Source organism: Euwallacea similis, chromosome 23 (genome assembly GCF_039881205.1).
Source record: "Euwallacea similis isolate ESF13 chromosome 23, ESF131.1, whole genome shotgun sequence".
Classification (NCBI taxonomy): domain Eukaryota; kingdom Metazoa; phylum Arthropoda; class Insecta; order Coleoptera; family Curculionidae; genus Euwallacea; species Euwallacea similis.
In genome coordinates, this window is record NC_089631.1 from 2,024,580 (window position 1) to 2,044,418 (window position 19,839).

At 35.0% G+C, this 19,839-nt stretch overlaps 1 protein-coding gene across 12 annotated transcripts in view; it reads left to right on the top strand.

Annotated features, from left to right (window-relative positions):
• Nucleotides 1-19,839, top strand: part of Syt7 (Synaptotagmin 7) — a 260,026-nt gene that overhangs the window by 228,625 nt on the left and 11,562 nt on the right. For 10 of the 12 annotated variants that reach the window (XM_066401742.1, XM_066401743.1, XM_066401738.1 and 7 more), the window contains 2 exons: nucleotides 3,498-3,509; nucleotides 6,125-6,272. In XM_066401742.1, coding sequence (XP_066257839.1) covers nucleotides 3,498-3,509; nucleotides 6,125-6,272 — 160 coding nt within the window. The remainder of the gene's footprint in view (nucleotides 1-3,497; nucleotides 3,510-6,124; nucleotides 6,273-19,839) is intronic. The other 2 variants (XM_066401740.1, XM_066401750.1) reach the window with 1 other exon arrangement.

Genomic DNA, 19,839 nt, shown 5'->3' on the forward strand with positions numbered 1-19,839 from the left:
AGAGGTGGGAACGGGTCGTGAACAATAACGGAGAATACATTCTCGATTAATTTGTTATTATAACTATTGTCTCTTCTCTTACAAAACCCTTATTAAAAAACTCTACAAACTTATGCGCCAAGCCAATAATTTTTGTTCAAAAATGTAATGTCGGCTCGTTAAGACTTGAGACTAAAAGACTTCTATATTTAATTGATTTTTGTTAAAGATAACGGCAAAAAATTATAATAAAGGTTAAAAATGACTACTCCCAACCTAGTTACAAAAATGTATTCTTGGAATCACTGAATCGCTTACCCGATATAAGGTATGCGGATCTTATTGCACGAAAAGATAACACCAACGACTTAATGTAATCTCAGAAGAAAAAATCTAACGGGCTTAAATCGGGTCTTGGCGCTGGCCATCTGATAGGTTCGCCTCTTCTGATCAATCGCCTATAAAAATGTTAAATTAAATGCTTCTGCACAGCACAAGCAAAATGTGCAGGTGTACCGTTATATTGGAATCATATTCTATCCCGTATATCCATAAAAACGTGTGTATTGTCCAGTAGCTCAAAAAATACGCCTTGCAGAGAATTTAGGCACATGTTACCAGTTAGCCGAAGTGGAAACAGAAACGAGTCAATTAAAAAGTCGTCAACAATACCGACCCACGTGTTAATGGTAAAACCAAAATCCGGTTGGTTTACGATACGTTGCAAAAATCAACAAAAATGTACCCGTGGCTGATAATCTTGCGGATCTAGTGTTTGCACTTTTTGAAGGTGATAAGGGTACAAGAGCTGTTCGTGAAGTACCCGCCATACTGTTTGGTGGATAGCATTCACAGCAGAGTGATAGTTTAAGAAGATTAGAAATTTATATTATAATTAAATAACTTTAACCACAATAACTAAATAATGAAAGTAAACAATTATCTAGAACTCTTTTGAAAGAAACGATCGATTCATTTAGAAATCGTTAGCATGAAAAACCAATTTCTCCAACTGAGTCAATGTATCCTCTTAAATTTCGTAATTTTAGACTCTAACTTTTAATGCTCTTCCCACTAAACACTTTAACATTCTCCACCAACAAAACTATTCTTAATTGCAACAATACAAAGACAATTAAAGAAAATAACTATTCCAACTGCATGTTCGCACATGCAAAATAACCAAATCGCTCGAGGTAGTATGGAAGGACGTAAATCGCAAAATTACCCTGAATTGAACCTCTATTGTTGCAGATACTTCGAAATAAACGAAATAAATTATTGCGATGTTTGGAATGTTCCCGAAGAGCTTTTAATACCCCTCAAGAGTCGTTATAAATAAACACCCTTGGAAAAGGCCGGGACTATAATTTGTTCTCCGAAGTTTAATCAACTTGATTAAAATTGCTGGTCAAAATGTTTATCGAAGGGGATTTAACTTGTGCCGGTTTCGCCAACATCTGCGGCTGATGCCACCGAAAGTTGATAAATTAACTCAAGGTGGAGGCAGATATTTGGTAGGAAAAATTTTAATTCATGATTTATGAAGTCGATAATGATTGCCGAAAATCAAAACGTCGGTATTCAAATACGTCTTTGCCGCGTTGCGGAACAGAAAAAGTTACAATTATAAAAGGTCAATTAATTTGAATTCTCTCGCCGAATAAGCTGAGACAAAATTAAAAGCGCTATTCCTAAATTTCAATTTTTTCGAATATCTTCGAAACCCATCAGGGTTTTTCATATTTTAAAACGGCATATCATCGAACTCCAAATTGCGCGCCTTTCGTTTAATTTAACCGTCCTCGTGCTTTTCACGCTTGCCCAGATCCCCATGATTGAACTGTAAAAACGGACATCCTGTATATATGTACAGTAGTGGCCATAATTATAGCAATTTTTAAAAAATCTAAATAACTTCGCCAACATCATTTCAATTAACTTGAATTTATAATGCAATCTTAGTTGACTACTTTATTGTTTGTGATTAAAAAAAGAACAATATTTTTTTAATACATAAAAAAATAAATACATTAATTGAGCTGGACAAAAATATAGCAACTTTAATTTCAAAACATATTTTTAGTAATTAAAGAAATTATAAAATAGTTAATACTAATACTTGGTGTAATATCTCTTTTGTCTTATGACTTCTGCACATCTTCGCGGCACGAACTCAGTTAGTTTTTGGATATAGCACATATCAATATTTTCTCAGGTATTCTGAAGTTCTGTGAAGAGTTCATTAAGATTTGAATGAGTTATATGCCTTATTTTATTGTCAACACGATCCCATATGTTTTCGATGGGGTTCAAGTCTGGTGACTGTGAAGGCCACGCCAAAACATTGATGTTTTAATCCTGTAACCATTCTGTGATAATTTTGATTTGTGCGTGGGGCCGTTGTTATACTGGAAAATACTTCTTAAGGGTATTACATCATCAAAATAAGGAACCAACTTGTTGTTTAATATGTTCTTGTATATAAATCGGTCGATATGTCCTTCTATACGATGTAGGGTACTCACGCCAAAACCAGAGAAACATCTCCAAACCATAGTGGAACCGCCACCATGTTTCACAGTGGGTGTAGTAAATTTTTTGTCAAATCTTGACCCTAAAGGCCATCTAACATAAGAGGGCCCATCACTTCTAAATAAATTACACTTAGATTCGTAGCTAAAAATGACCTGTTTCCATTGCTCTAGCGTCCATTAAATGTGTTCCTGAGCAAAGTGAAGCCGGACCTACACATTCTTTTTTGAGAGCAGCGGCTTTTTGCTGGGTCTCGACCAAAAAGCCCACCATCTATTAACCTTCTTCTTATGGTTCTTGAATTTACTATAGCAAATCCCATTTCTTCAAGAGTTGTTTTGATTTGCACTGATGACAAAAATGGATTTTGTTTTGTCATTCGAATTATGCATTTATCGGTCTTTCTAGTCGTTTTCCTGGCCCGTCCAGAGTTTTTTGACACTGTTCCTTACCCAATTAAGCTAATTTTTTTGATAATTCGGGAAACGATTGATTTATTCAGACGACAAACTATTGGCAACACCAACTTGCTTCTCTCTATCTTCGTAACCTTAAATTATAATTTTTCTTATGGTCAATGAGACAGTTTTACCATAACCCATTATCAATTAATGAATAAAGAAGACTAAATAATTAACAAATCATTCACAAACGTTCATCAAAAAGTCGCAAGGAGAAATGAATAAAGCGAGAATGAAAAAGTTGCTATAATTTTGTCCAACCCAAAATAAAAAAATGTATACAGATTTCTAAGTGATAAGAAAATATTGGAATGTAATATGTGTAAAATGCTATAAACAAAAGGAACTCAAACCGATAAATATTTTATAAACTTCTGTCAAGTTGAAATGGTCTAGCTTATGATTTTTTTAATTTTTAGAAAGTTGCTATAATTATGGCCATTACTGCATGTACGTATGATGATGAAACTAATACTAATATAATTTTCTTTCTTTTTCATGTCTTGCTTGCACCCTCTACAGAGCTCAGTTAGAGTAAGTATAACTTTAGTTAAGAAAATGATGTAAATGTTCAAAGGATGGAACATGGCTTCAATCTTATCTGCTGAAATCTCTCAAGAGATTAACGGTCCTGAAGAAGTGTCACAGGTAACAAAACGAGGGTTTAACCCTGTCGCAAACATGCTTCGAAGGCATTAAACCCCTTGATAGATTTATCTTAGGATTTCCTTAGCATCAATTTTCGTTTTGTCTCAACTACTTTCAGTCGTATTTCCTTTGCTCAGCGATTTACGAGGGAAAACTTGCATATTTTCCTGTTTGTTTTTGTAATTTTCGCTAAGAGATGCGCATTAATGGCCTCCCTAAATATAGCCGCCAGCTATTGCAGCATTAATTAACTTAAAGTTCTGTTAGTGTTCTCATTTAGGAAAAGAACCACGCAGAGATGTTTGAAGAAAAATAAAGTTCTGCTTAATTAAAGTACGGAATAAAGGGGGCGAAATTGAGCTGCAGAAAATTGGAAATCTGGCGTGATCAAAGAAGAAAAGTGGGTTAAAGAGGAGGAATTGGGGATTTGCCTTTGTTTTTTTCAGTTAGATAAGGCCGTTTTCTTTGTTCTGTTGAATCTCTGGTTTTCCAGACACCTTTACCCTTTCAAATTATACACAATAGAACCTTAAGAATATCGTTCCTGTTACCACGGTAATTGCATCTAAATCCTCTATGTCGTGCCTTTCATTTTTTGCAGCGGATATCCCACAAATATGGGTCATTTTATAGGACAGTTGAAACGAATCTGAAAAACTGACAACTGAATCACTCAAGTTAATTCCAGAAAACAGGAAAAAGAAATAAATCAAAAAAATTATCGAAAAAATAAACAGATAAACAATAAATCGAAGATTAAAACTGGATAATCCATTTTGTTTATTTATCCCTGCCTGCGTTTCTAAATTCAAAATAAAATATTTTGGAAACAGAAATTAAAATCAGCTGTGACAGTGGCACTTCTTTAACTTATAGGAGAATTTATCTGATGACAATTTTTAAAACTCATATCCTGGAAATTTCTGACATTTAAAAATCTAATAAAAGGATAAAAGGAAGTATCGGATTTCAATTTTCTATTTTTAACGCTGCAGGATTCCCGATAAGCGAACAGTTTAAAATATATGACCCATATAAATTATAGCTGAGCAGGATAGAAAACGAGGCTGAAGGTTCCAAATTCAAGTAAATTCATTGTCAAAGGGGAATGCAATAGGGAAATGAAAAATGTCCCTCATGGGGTATATGCAAAGATTTTCTTTCACTGAAATACTTGTTATAAAATACTTAAAAAAATAAAAATCCTAAATGTTCTACGCAAATGTTTAGGTAAAATTTCTCATTTTATTTCCCGTAATTTGGGTGTTACAGAAGAAAAACATTTTTTCTTAATCGGAATTGGAATTTTCTGCGTTTTTCTTTTTACAAGTTAAATATAAACATTTCAGGCCCCAGTCTCAATCTCTTTGAATAAAAAAAAAATATTAAAAATGTCACTTCCCGAGCAGCTACGGTTCAAGAATTAAATTCGAGCAATTCTTCAGAGTGGATAAAGTCACAATATTTTACAGCACAATCGATGTTGTGCCAATCCTCCCCAAGCAGTTCTGAATCAGATTCAACTGCACTTTCTATGATTGCTGCAGCTCTAAAAATCCCATAAAAGTCGGAATTCTTGCGTAATTTTTCAGCAATTCCAAGACCATGAAATTCCTCAAGTTCTAATGGTAAATACGAAAAAATGACATTTCCAGGAGACTAAATCTGGATATAGAAACTCGGTTTAAAAAAATTATTTGGAATAGGCAAATCGCCAGTTTCTGCGTAAACTCGGAAAAAATTCTAATTTTAATACAATGGTGAAAAATAGTATAGAATTTGAAAGTTCCGTCAAGGGATCCCTCAAATGTGACTTGTTCTTAGATTCTTTCTTGATGTTTCAGAAGGAACTTGAAAATGTGTGAAAACAGGAATGAGAATGAACTTTATTACCTACGGTCAGTTACGTCGATGTATGGGCACTTTTTTAAATCACTAGTGAATAAAACACTACTTGGAGCATTACGTTGAATAATTGATTCCTAGTATCTCATAATTAAATAAAATTAATTTTAGAGAATACATATTTTGTTCCAGATCGTTTGCGACCTTATAAGCTGGAATGAACTCGCCCAGAGTTAAATTTACTACGGCAAGAAAATCCCTTCTAAACTTGCCCAATAACCGCACAAAAAGATTCGTAGAGAAAGCAACAAAATTTTTACAAAAGAAACTTTCCAAATTGCTTTTCCTCTTAATTCCAATTTTAGGTCCATAGAAAATTCAGTTACCTGCATCAGCTTTCTATTGTATCTCAGGTTATAAATATTGCGGTAGAGATACTTGCTCCATAACATGTTAACATTAATAACCCTAAACCAATAAATGTGCTATTATACGCCTTCGTAAACAAATAACTATTTTTCGCCTCTATTTGGGAACTTATCCTGGAAAGCAAAGGCCAACGTTCACGTTTAAAACTTCCCTAAAATTTCCCTCTTTTTTGTCCGCAACTTAATTTAGTTTTATTCAATTAAATAGCTTGATGTTTCCCATTCTAGGACTACTGGAAGTCCTCAAGCAAAATCTCCAGCAGGCAGCAGTGCGGGGGCACTCGTGCCCGCAGAGGCCCGTACCCCCAACGCCTCCAACAAAGCCCTGCAAAATGTCAAGGGGGACCATCCGTCGGTAAGCCAACCTGGCCAGGATGTAAGCATGTTTATTGTATATTTTGCTAGATTGTTAAGTGTCCAAAGGTGAACTAAATTCCACACACAACAATGACTAAATTCATTAAAGAAGTTTGAATCCCTTTGTCATGTCCAAATCAGCTGGGATTTAGTCCATTTCACTGTGACTGAAGCTCCTTTTGGTTATGAATTAATTATTCAGTCCCAAAACTAATTAACCAGCAGATGTCAGACAGTAATGCGGTGCAATTTTTTCTCAATTTCTACCTAATTTCAATTAATTTTCGGAAGGAGGGAAAAATTAATTTTATATTATGTAAAAAATGTCATTAACCGCTGCTGATATAGAATTTTTTAACATGAAGATTGAAGTTAATCGAAAGACATAACAGCGTCATGATATTTTAAGTAAAATCAGCAAATTTATATATAATTACTCTTAGAATCAGGGGCGAACTGGCCCAAGCAAAATGTCAGTAGAGGCCTACGTACATTTTCAATTTTCTAAAAATGTGCATTTTATAGTTTTCTCCCCCTTCTCACAAAATTATAAAGTTTTAAATATGACACTCTGTATATTTTTGAACATTATTTCAGGGATGCGATTTCAAATAAAGATGTCCCTAACTAACTATTTCTAGTAGTTCTGAATAGGATTTTTTTTAAATATACAAAAAATTGCCATTTTGGTCTCTTTCGTTTTCCTCCTCACCAAAAATGAGAATTTTGAAATTTTCTACCAGTAAAAAAATGTTCGTTCACTAGGTCCGTCCAGCCCGCACCGGCTTAAATTTAGCTATCTATAATTCGGAGATTTTGAGCTTCAGTCACACCCAAGTAACCTCTATATAATAACATAGATGATGTCTTAACCCCTGATTGGTAAATGTAATATTTGACGTAGTTCTTTGTAATTTGCTGCTGGTAGAAACTCTATAATATTGATATTAGCCAGCTCGTCCCGGACGCCCAGAAGGGAAAACTGGACTGTGCTCTCGCATAGAGGGCAGACATGTGTACATAATCATCATTCTCAACAATGATCAGTATAAATTATAGCTGTCTGTTTGTCGTGCCATTGTAATAATCGATGTTATTGTCATTGTTTATTAATTATGTGCAGCTACTGAATAATCCCCTCTATTGTTAATGGTTTAACTGAAACTGTCCGAAAATGGTGTTTGGAATGGTAAGTTTCAATGTAGCCGGCAATTTTCAGTTAGGCCATTATTTGATATCTGTGGTAAATAAATTGTTGCCTGATGCGACCGAATGCCAATGTTCTATGTGCCCTATTTGTTGGATGTTTCGATGTTCTGGTTATAGTAGAAAGGTGCGTGTAATTAACTAAAGCCTGTGTGTTTTTACGAATAATTGCTCTCCACATGCCATCAGCCCATTTTGAAGCTTTCCTGTAATTAACTCGTCTCTGTAGGGAATATTTTACTTTAATTTCTATTATTGAGGATACTGTCATTGGACGACAAGTTGAGATAAATCCTACGACATATTTTGAGTAATTTCGTTACCCTTTGTGAGCTTCAAAATTAAAAAATGTCCACCTCTAATTGTTCTCTATGAATAATGGGAAAAAATGCAATTTTACTGTTGAAGATGTGTAGAGGCATAAAAAGTGTGAAAATTTCGACGCTCTGCAGTCTCCCAGGTGGCCTATGGTCGTTTATTGCAATAACCGCAAATTGTAAAGGTTGTAAAGTTGGTAAATTAAATTCTTTGATTCTTTATGGCAATAATACTGACCGTTGAAATACACCATATACAGTGGTGGTCAAAAGTATGGAATATTCTAAACGTATCATAGTTTCACGTCAAAATTTTGATAATTAAAATATATACATGTGACACAAAAACTCAGGGATATTTTCAATAATATTATGAATAAAAAATGTTTAATTCATCTTTACGCATACTAAAAAATAGAAAATAATGAACCAATCTGGACAAAAGAATGGAATACTTTCAGATTCTATTAAAAACAAATCAGAACATTAAATGAATTATTATTTAGCATCGCATCCTTTTGAATTTACAATAGTCTGACATCGACATTGCATTTAGCCGACTAGATTTTTGCTGATAGAAATTGGAATTGTCAACAATTCTTCGTGCAGGACTTTCCACAATTCATCTTGATTGGACACGTTCTTGTCTCTAATTTTTCGTTTTAGATGTTCCCAAAGATGCTCAATCGGATTTAAATCCGGTGATTGAGACGGTCACTCTAAGACAGTAATTTGATTTTCTATCAGCCAATTCCTAACGAGACGGGATGAATGTTTTGGGTCGTTGTCGTGCTGAAAACGCCATATTAAAGGCATTTCTTCGTCTGAAAATGGTAACATATGTTGCTCGAGAATATCTTCATACATATAGAAACCGATCCATAATCTCATCAATCTCGTCCAACGCTGAATCGTGACAAACATCCCCACACTATTCTACCACCACCATGTTTAACTGTTGGTTTTTGACATTTAGGATCAAATCTAGCTCCTACCGGTCGACGAACATAAATATTCTCATCGGAATCAAAAAGTTTAATTTTAGTTTCATCACCATTTTAAAGGGGACCAAAACAAATGTTCTTGAGAACATTCTTTATTTTTGCCTTCTTATTCTTTTTAGAAATGAATGATGTCTTCACTGCAATCGTTCCCACACAACCGACGTCTTATAATAGTTCGATTACTTATATTAGGTGTACAACTTTGCTTCCGCCGTTTTTTTTCCGAATTTCGCGATTTTATTGTAAAAAACTAATTATACCTTTAGGATCCAAAGTATTGTCCATCGCTGGCCACTACTTTCTCCCATCTTTCGGGCAGCATACGAATCCCGTGTTGAAAAAATTGGACATCTTTTGAAGCGATCCACGATTCTATCCAATTTCTTACTTCTTCATAAGACCGGAAGTGTTGGTCAGCTAGCCCATGTGCCATGGATCGAAACAAGTGATAATCAGAAGGAGCTAGGTCAGGAGAATATGGCGGGTGGGGTAGGACTTCCCATTTCAATGTTTCCAAGTATTTCTTGACCACTTGCGCAACATGGGGTCGAGCATTATCGTGCTGCAAAATCACTTTATCATGTCTCTCGTTGTATTGCAGCCGTTTCTTTTTCAATGCTCGGCTCAAACGCATTAATTGGGTTCGATAAAGAGCACCTGTGATTGTTTCAGTTGGTTGTAACAGCTCATAATATATTACGCCGAGTTGATCCCACCAAATACAGAGCATGATTTTGGAACCATGAATAGACGGTTTGGCCGTCGACGTGGAAGCATGGCCGGGATATCCCCAAGTCTTTTTGCGTTTGGGATTATCGTAATGAACCCATTTCTCGTCCCCAGTCACAATACGATGCAGAAATCCCTTCCGTCTTTGCCTTGCAAGCAACTGTTCACAAGCGAACAGACGCCTGTCAATATCTCTTGGTTTCAACTCGTACGGCACCCAATATCCTTGCTTCTGAATCATTCCCATGTCTTTGAGGCGTTTTGAGATTGTTTGTTGAGTCACTCCCAATGATTGTGCCAATTCTTGTTGACTTTGACACGAGTCTTCGTCAAGTAATGCTTCCAAGTTCGCATCTTGGAAAACCTTCTTTCTTCCACCGCTATGTTGGTCTTCGACGTGAAAATCACCGTTCTTGAAGCGCTGAAACCACTCACGACATGTCCTTTCACTAATAGTGGCTTCCCCATAAGTATCTGAGAGCATTCGATGAGCCTCAGCAGCAGATTTCTTCATATTGAAGCAGAAAAGTAAAACCTCCCGCAAATGACGAGAATTTGGCTCGTACACTGACATTTTCAATTGCGAATAACTTTATGATGAAGACACAAATAGACTAATATTTTTATGAGGTTATGTTAACAGGTGCCCAAGGCTCCTGCATGCCCACATGGGGTTATTTATTTCGATCATTACTTACCGCTACATACATCTATTCAAAAACGGCGGAAGCAAAGTTGTACACCTAATAGCAATGTCGGTATTATCACTTTACTTCTTAATAACCCTAGATGACTTTCGAGAATCTCCAGTTGATTTTTTTTTTTATCACTCAACAAGTAGTAACATTTATTTTTCTTGAACGTCCAAGTTTTAAACAATTTTTTACACCTCCGAAAGACTTAAATTCCTTAATCATTTTGGAAACAGCCCATTGACTAATTTTCAAAACCTTTGCAAGTTCTTTTTGATTGCAATCACGACGGCATGTTTCAACTATTGCATTTCCGAAATCTTCAAAAACTAACTAAAACTTTAGAAACTTTTACTTTGCCATAGCACGTATAAAATTCATCGCAGAATCAAGCTGAATAACTGATAATGCTCCTATAGATAAAAAAATCACATGGTATTTCATACTTTAGTCCAGCAAAAAAATTCGTTTTATAACAATAACATTGTTCGAAACAACATTTCTAAGGCAAAAATTGTGTCATAAATTCAATAATATTTACTTTACCTTATCCATAAAATTTAAGGATAAAAACGTAAACTATTAACAAAAAAGCATTTTTCTTAAAATTATTCCTTCCTATACTTACTACAAAAAAACAAATTCTGACAATACAATCGGCGAAAACGGAACAGAACATCACACTAACAAAAACCAAGCCGACGCCTTTGCCAGAAACTTTCAGAGGCTATTCAGGAAATCAACCAATCCTTTTGACGAAAACGACTGGAATCGAATGAATCAATGGTACAAGATCTACTTTAACAACGGATCGGACAACAAACATGAACTAATCACGGAAGATGAATTCTATGAAGCATTAGCTCTTCTGAAAAACACAGCACCGAGGAAAGACAAAATAAAAAGCGGGATCCTTAAAAATTTAACAACAAAAACACATGAGATCATATTCAACAGTATCAACAACTGCATGATAGCTAACGGAATCCCAGAGGCATGGAAAAAAGGGATAACAATACTCATACCCAAAAATACACACACACACAATGTGAGCGTACAACACACTCACATTTACAAAACAAGACAAATAACATTACTCCCGGCGCTGAATAAAGTTTTTGAAACCACTACAAAAAAAAGAATTGAAAAAGTTATTGGGAAAAAATTCCAAGCTACCAATTTGGTTTTAGACTCAAAACTTCGACTATCCATCTTCTATTTGTACTAACGAACAATCTACAGGCAACGCACTTAACCTACGGAAGATTTGCAAACCTACTCATGGACAATAACGAGGCATTCGCCAGTGTATGGCATAGAGGACTTTTCGTAAACTACAGGAATTTCAAATGTCCAAATATCTGCTTCACATGATTAAGAATCCACTTGCAAATAGACAAATAGAAATAAAAATCGACAGCAGCTTATCTTTCCTCTTCACCCCCCAACAAGGCCTGTCACAGGAACCGCCACTGTTACCGTTGCTATACAATTTTTACAGCTATACAGTAAAAGATGACCAACAAATAAACAAAACAGCATGCATAATACAATATGCCGATGACGGAGGACTTGTATAACAAAAAGACAGACAAGGCTGTGAAAAGACTTCGGGAGCTATTGATAAAACAATGCCATGGTTCTATAAATGGAGATTAATACCTAACGCTAATAACAACCAACTTTTACTTTCAAACCACAAATTCAAAGCGAACTCTCTCACAATAAGGCCCGATGGCCAAATTACCAATTGAGAGAACGACATCAAACATTCAGGAATAAAAATTAATTTTAAACTAAATTTTAAAATACATTTAAGATTTTCCAGAACAGAAATCACTAGAAGAGCAAAACACGTTCAATCACTAACATAGAAAGACAAGAGTATTAGAACAAAAACGGCAACTAAAAGATACAGGGTGTCCAAAAAATATTGGTACAAATTGGTATAGGGTAAAACAGCGTTGAAAAATAATGCTCTTAGGCTGCACATATGTTATATATTAAATTTGTTCTTTTTCGAGCTACAGGATATTAGAACAAAAAAAAAATGTAACTTATGGGTAAACCAAATTTTTTAGATGAAATTTTACACAAGGGGGTTTTTGGGTACAAAAAATCTATCTAAAATGTCTATTTTTAACTAATGTATGAGTGACGTCACCTACGTCGTACATGTGTTTGGAAAAACTAACATAACTTTTTAAATAAACCTCGTAACTGAATTTTTTGCGTAAATTTGGAAAAGCTAAACCCTTTTACAGCGAAAAGGTATGCTTAAGAAAAGTGCGTATCTCTACCGGTTCCCGAGGTATTTGCAAGTGTTCTTTTTGGCGCATACACCGTGATTGCGCTGATAGCAAATTATTAAAGCTGCGCCATTCTTAAAATGCTACGGAAAAAACGTATTTTTATGATATGTGAAATATTCGTCATAGAAGTATTATTTGTGAATTTGTTTTTTTCGATTTTTTATTAATTTTTTTATTTAGTTAATTTAAATTAAAGGGAAACTTACCTAACTTAACTTCAATACTTAAATGATAAAAAGAATTATACAATCACACTAAAGTAAATTTTCAAAATGTTTGCCACCCACTTCGACATTTTCTAAATCTTAAGTCAAAATTTTGCTTCACCCTAAAAAGAATTCCGTTTTATTTCTAATCTCGTTTACCCCTTTCTGAATATTATTCCACAGTTCTTCTCTGCTGTTAGGTATATTCTTGTATGTTAAAGACTTTAGGTATCCCCAAAAAAGTAGTTTAGTGGGTTCAAGTCAGAACTTCGAGCTGGCCATGGATGTTTACTACCCCGACGAATTTATCGGTGGAGAAAATTGATGTTTAAAAATTCCCTTACTTGTAGAGGATAATGGGCAGGCGCCCCGTCATGCATAAACCAAGTTCTCCTTCTTACATCTAAAGGAAGACCTTCAAAAAATAAGGGTAAAACGTTCCTTAAAAAATTCAACATTTCAACATTCAACACAATAACATTCTACATTTAGCCTTGAAGAAAATTCAACTGGTCCCAAAATCGTGGCTCCCAATATTCCATAACACACATTAATGGAAAACTCATGTTGAAAATGATGTTCTAGCACTAAGTGAAGCTGTATCACATCATAAAAATGGTTGTTCCGCCAAATGAATATCTCCCGTCGTGTAAATGTTGCCTCGTAAGTAACATTTTATTGAAGAAAAACGGGTTCCGATTTGATTTTTAGCGCAAGAAGTGGCAAAGATCAATTCTGGGTTGATAATCTCGCGGCAATAAATTTTGCACTGGAATGAAATGACAGGGGTGTAACTTTCCTTTGCACGTTATCCTAGATACTGGAGATTTGCTGATACCTGGTACTGCAGACAGGCACCTACAGCTGATCTATGAATCTTCTATTATACGAACTAGCACTTCTTCTTCCTGGTCCACAGTTATTTTGGTTTGCATTCCGTTATCTGGTTTAGAATTAAAAGAGCCAGTTTTTCCCAAACTATCGTAAATTCGTTTAAAAGTTCGACAATCAGGTTGTCTATCGTTGGGGTAGAGTTCCAAATACCTTTCAGCAGTGGAGCGACTTCTAAAATTCGTTTGAGCATACACGCAGACTATATTTCTCATTTCAAGATTCGTAAATTCGTTATGTAGGGGCATTTTCCAGTGTCCAGATGACTTATGTCGGAAACTGTCGGTTAATAACGTTATTAATACTCTAAAGATAAATTTGAATTAGAAATAACTTAAACGTCAAACTTGAAGAAAAATATTTTACAGTAACAACTGTCAAATCATGGTCTATCTATCAAAAAGTTACTATTAGGAAACGCATGCAGGGCGAAATATAAAATTGAAAATATCTCGCGAACCGTGAGAGATGCACACTTTTCTTAAGTATACCTTTTCTTTGTAAAAAGTCCTAGCCTTTCTAGATTTATACAAAAAATTAAGCTACGAGGTTTACTTAAAAAGTTATTAGTTTTTCCCAATACGTATACGACGTAGGTGGTGTCATATGTTAGTTAAAAATAGGCAATCTAGATAGATTTGTTGTACCCAAAAACCCCCTTATGCAAAAATCTCAAAAACTTGCGAAATGTAAGATTTATCGATAAGTTATATATATTTTTTGTTTTAATACCGTGTATATCGAAAAGGAATAAGTTGTATACAAGATATGTTCAGTTTAATATCATTATTTTTCAACGCTGTTTCACCTCATATCAATTTGTACTAATGTTTCTGGAACACTCTGTATAAAGTAATCTGCAGACTCCTATTAGACTACTGTGCGGTTCTAAATTGCCCCCCCCCCCCCCCTTTAACGTTTTAACAAATTATTATTTTTAAAAAATTCAAAAGCATCATTAAATAGGGCAAAAATACTATCTTTTGATGGCTGGTTATTTTTTTAAAAGTTGCTTACGTCACCGGTTTGCCCAAAATGGCCAATTTAAAAAAAATTAAAACATGACATCTTACATTAGTGGTTTTTCAAAACTATCGATTAGTTTTTGAAAAAACAGGAATAGATGTGGTAAAAAATGCAATACAAACTCAGTTAAATACTACGTAAACAATGAAAAAACATGTTTGTTTATAGTAAATTCATTTGTTTTCCATTGTTTGCTCACAAACAAGTTTTTGTAAAAAAAATTAAATTGATACATAAAAATAATCAAAAACTCTTTGTAAGCACAAAACAAACGAATTTCTTATTAACTAAATTCAATTTTTTCATTGTTTACGTACTATTTAACTGAGTTTGTGTTGAATTTTTTACCAAATTTAGTATACCTGTTTTTTTCAAAAACGAATTAATAGATTTTGAGTCGTAATACACTATTGAATGTAGTTTTGAAACACCTTTAATTTTAGGCAACACTTGATCCATGTTTCAATTTTTAAAAATCGGCCATTTTGTGCTACCAGTGACATAAGCAACATTAAAAAAATTAAACAAATGTCAAAAGATAGTATTTTTGTTCTTTACTGGTTTTGAAGTTTCAAAAAATAATAATTTGTTAAAAAGTTAATAAAGAGGAGGGGGGATAATTTAGAGCCGTCCGATGTACTGAGGACAAACGCAAAAGAAAAGACAAAACAATACACAAAATACAGAGGAAATCGTACTTGGACTAGTAACAAAAATCAAACATCCAAACAATCGGCTGCACATTCTTTCCGACCAAATGCTTTACGAACATACAAACATGACAAAGATAACAGAAATACAAATACAAATACGGGAAAAAATGGAAAAACAACCCTCACAACTGGATCCTACTGGACCCTCTATGCCCAATCAGACTCACAAAATATTTCCTCTTCCGATTCCCCAACTCAAACCTACTCGGACATTTTCATTAATCAGCTAAATGATCCAATTTATTACATATAAATGTATTTACAAATACCTTCAAGGGCAGAAACACCTAAAGGTCGATAACCTTTCTTGTCTACTTGTAGAAGCAAAAATTAAAAGAAATAAACATTCCATACTTTTGTTCACAACTATAACATTCAGATCCTCCTTCAGTTTCTGAGATTTCAAGGGCAAAAAACTAAGCAGATTTATAAAACTGCAGAATTGTGTGGCAACAATCCGGTTAAAACACATTACCGTACAGCAATAGTCCTAGTTTTGTACTATTTCAAATTCGTGCGCATTTCAAACCCGAAAGTTCAGTACGAAAGCTGCTTCTGAAACTCAGTACTTTGTGCAACAATGTTCTTTCATGATGATCATAGAAACAGGCGAGGCAATCGCTTCCTTCAGAGAAACAGATCATCTAAATTTCAATTTCCTGTTTCGCCAGCTCGGATAAACTTTATCAGGAAGCCGTAAATTCTTGTTTGAAGGCAAGTTTAGGGACTTAATTAAATCCTCCCGACATCGTCAGTCTAAATTTGTAAATGCAAATGCACTAGTTTGATCATACGTGTAAGTTGATTGAACCTGATTAAACCTGTTTAATGAAAGTATAGGAATTGCCAGAATGAGTGCAAGTTGCAGGGAGCTTTCAGCTCTAATAATGCTAATAGAGCGAGTAATTAATTGATTATTTCTGGCTAATGAAATTGCTTTAGTTAAAGCCAAAATTGAGCTTGGACACAGCAAGTAAAATCCAAAATCCCTTTACTGTCTGTAGAACAAAATTTAAGTCGTTTCCAGGAAGTACAGCAATTTCGTCTCAAATTTAAGAAATCTCATTGCAGCTGTACTTCAAGCTGCACTACCCGCAATCCCAAGTTTATTAACCCTACCTGAATTCTCATCTCAAAGTTTCCCTATTTTAAACTTCCCTAATAGTTCAGCTAGGCTAGATTTTCCAACGAAATCTCCCAGGCAACTAAAGTGCTGGATATTCCACAAACTTTCCTCAAAGCCGATTTTTAACCGCATAAATTCCAGTCATTTTTTCACCGTAACGGACTTATACCCCTTTTATCTACCCCTACAATCCCTGCTCAGCTCATTACAATATTTTCCTCATTGGGGGGGATTTAAGTACCGATTTGACTCGCCTGAATGACTCGCTGGTGACACACTGTTTCGCATGACAAAAAGCGTTATGATTTAAATTACTTCGGCAAATTGGAAAAGTTTCGCTTGGAAATCTGGATGGATTCACACAAAGCTCCCAGTCTCCCAGTCGTGTTTAATGGTATCGTTGTTGAGGGGATGAAATGGGGCAAAATATGGAGACTTTTGTTTCTAGATGCGGAGGTGCTTCTCGAGGTTTTCGGTATAAATGGGAGCCTGATTTGCATTTACGGAGGTAAGGTTGACGATATTAGAGAAGCATTATCAGAGAAAGCACAAACGCGATTAAGTTTTGAGGCGAATATTACCGTAAATGAAACCCCTGTTTCATACATCTCAACCAATATATTAATGTCGTTTCGCCAAAAATGGACCAGTCCAGTGTCGCAAAAGTTGTTCAACCGGTTTTCAAGGTCCTTTTCATTGTCGAAAGTAATGCCCCTCATTTGGTTCGACTGAGGACGGAAAAAAATTATAATCGATTGGCGCAAAGTCCGGAGAGTGCGGCGGATGTTGATGAACCTCTCATTCCAGCTCCTGCAGAGCAGCTGTGTAACTTGGGGCCTGGCATTGTCGTGAAGTAGCATGACTATAGAGTCTTTTCAGTTAAATTGCCTCATTCCGCGATAAAGTTGGGCAATGTAAAATTCCTTGTTCACTGTACTGTTTTTCTTAAGCATCTCCCAGTGTACGAGACATTCCCAGTTCCACTAAACGCAGATCATGGTCTTCTTTGGATGGAGGTCTAGCTTGACTCTCCGCTTCGGCGTATCTCCTGGAGCCACCCACCCCTTTCTTTGCTTTCGGTTAAAAAAGCATTGCTTGTGTCCACGTGTTGCTCGGTGTCGGGCGAGATGTTCAGAATCAATTTAAAGGCGATTTTCTTTGCGGTTTTCGGCACGGTTGTAAGACACCCAGGCTCTTAATTCTTCGGTAAATTCCATCGATTGAAGATCATTAAGAATGGTCTTATGATCGCAATTTATTTTTCCAGCCGATTCACGATTTATTTGGCGAGCGGGTGAAGTTAGGAGTTTGAAAAATTTTTAGCTCAAGAAATCGAAATTTTCATGTGTTATTTTAAAAAACAAAGAAATTCGCAATTCTGTCACTTTAATTACATGTGTGATAACAAAGTATACCAGTGTCAAACACGTGACAACAGAGTTGCAGATTTAACACTTACATTCATAATTTTAATTACATTTATTACATAATTTTAATATGCAATGTGTCAATTGCAAAAGTTTGGATTGCTTATAACTCCGAAGATTGAAATTTTTTAAAACATTAGAAAATCGTTTTAAACAGAGTGGAAAGGAAACTAGTTTAATAGGGGCTGCAAGTTTCTACGTGTACCCGTAAAAGGAGGTAGGTACCCCAACTCTATCGATAACGACCTGCAATTAAATGAAAATTTTTTACATCTTCGATCAAATGGTGCTCCACCGCATTAGGCTCTACAGATAAAACCAATTATCCAGGAAGATGAATTGATCGCAGGGGAGAAATAGAGTGGCCACCGGGATCACCGGATTTCACACCACTCAATTTTTTTTTTGAGGCCACATCAAATTAGCTCTTTACAAAACCAAGCCAGCTAATTTCCAAGATTTACAGCTTTAAATTACCGAAGTATATCATTCCGTTAGCCCTGAACCATTTGAAAAAGTGAAAGAAGCTAAGTTTTGACTTTTTTTTTGTTTAGAAAAAAATAGTGAACGTTTTGAATTGTTTTTGTGGATATTTTTTAAACATGATATTTCTGTATTAAAAATGCTGCAACTTCTCAAAAACTGATTTTTTTTAATTGAAACTAGTTTTTTATATGCAGCTTACAAAGACCTTTAAAATGAGGTATCACATGATAAATATTGCAATTTAAAATTTGAGAGCTGGGGTAACTAGCTCCCTCGGGGACACACGTAGAAATTTGCATCCACCATTAAACTGGTTCCCCTTCTGTTGTGCCGAAATGGTTTTTGTATGTTCTAAAAAAATCTCAGTCTTCAGAGTTGTAGGCAATCCAAAGTTTTGAGATTGATACACTGTAAGTGAAAATAGCTTTGTTGCGTGCTATTTATCTTAAATCTTTTAGCCTTAAATAGTAATTCAATTATGAAGTGGAGGTATCTGCTTCCGTTTCATGACTAGGTACGAAATGGAGACCATTTAATTACTAATTGCGATTATCAAACTGTCATTTTATTTGTCAAGAAAATATGTTTTTCTTACAAATTATTTTGTATAAATGTCTTTGCAAGAAATATATAGGGTTCTGGAATATACAGAGTTTTGCAATATGCAAAATTCTAATAAAGAAAGGTTAGTTTTGAGAGGCAGCAAAACAATGGGGCCAAATGGGTTTTTTGTAAAGTGGTAAGTCCAAAAAGTGCAGAGCAAGTTTCGAGTGAATTTTCAGTGATGACAAGCTTTGATATAAAATAATTTTTGGCCTGTGTTGCAACCTTACGGAATCTTCGATCGCCAGCTCATTGAGAAATATCAGTGTTCATCAAAGCCTTTATGACTGTAATAATTCCGTTGAAACGACGAAGTTGCACCTAGAAAATGACATTCAAAACAGGATAAGAACATCAAAAACCCATTACCTGTTACGACCTGGCCTTATCTGGATTCTAAAACTCTTCTTCTCAAATGAAACCAAATGCTTTTATGAGGAGGTTGTTGAAAATGACTAGAGAGTTTTAAAAATTAATTAGAAACATTCCGAAAGCACAAACCCACCCCAATTGCCGGATATTAAAATATATGTAGGGCCTTAAATCGATAATTCCGCTGAAAAGTTTATGTGAAAGGGCCATGCATTAAGGACTTTTGCCAGTTCGGAAATGTGGAAAACCCTGTTGTTCTCCACAGTAAAATAATTTATCATATTTCACGAGCGAACTGTAATTTTCCACCCTATATTCACTGAAGGACTTTCGTAATTAGTACAAAACAATTTCGAAACGGAGGCTCAACTCAACTCAAAAGTTTAAATTAAATATCAGTGATGAGGGCAAGTGGAAGTCGACTTTCTTTAATCTTCATTTCTTCCTCAAAAATTATCCAAATTCAATGCCTTTGA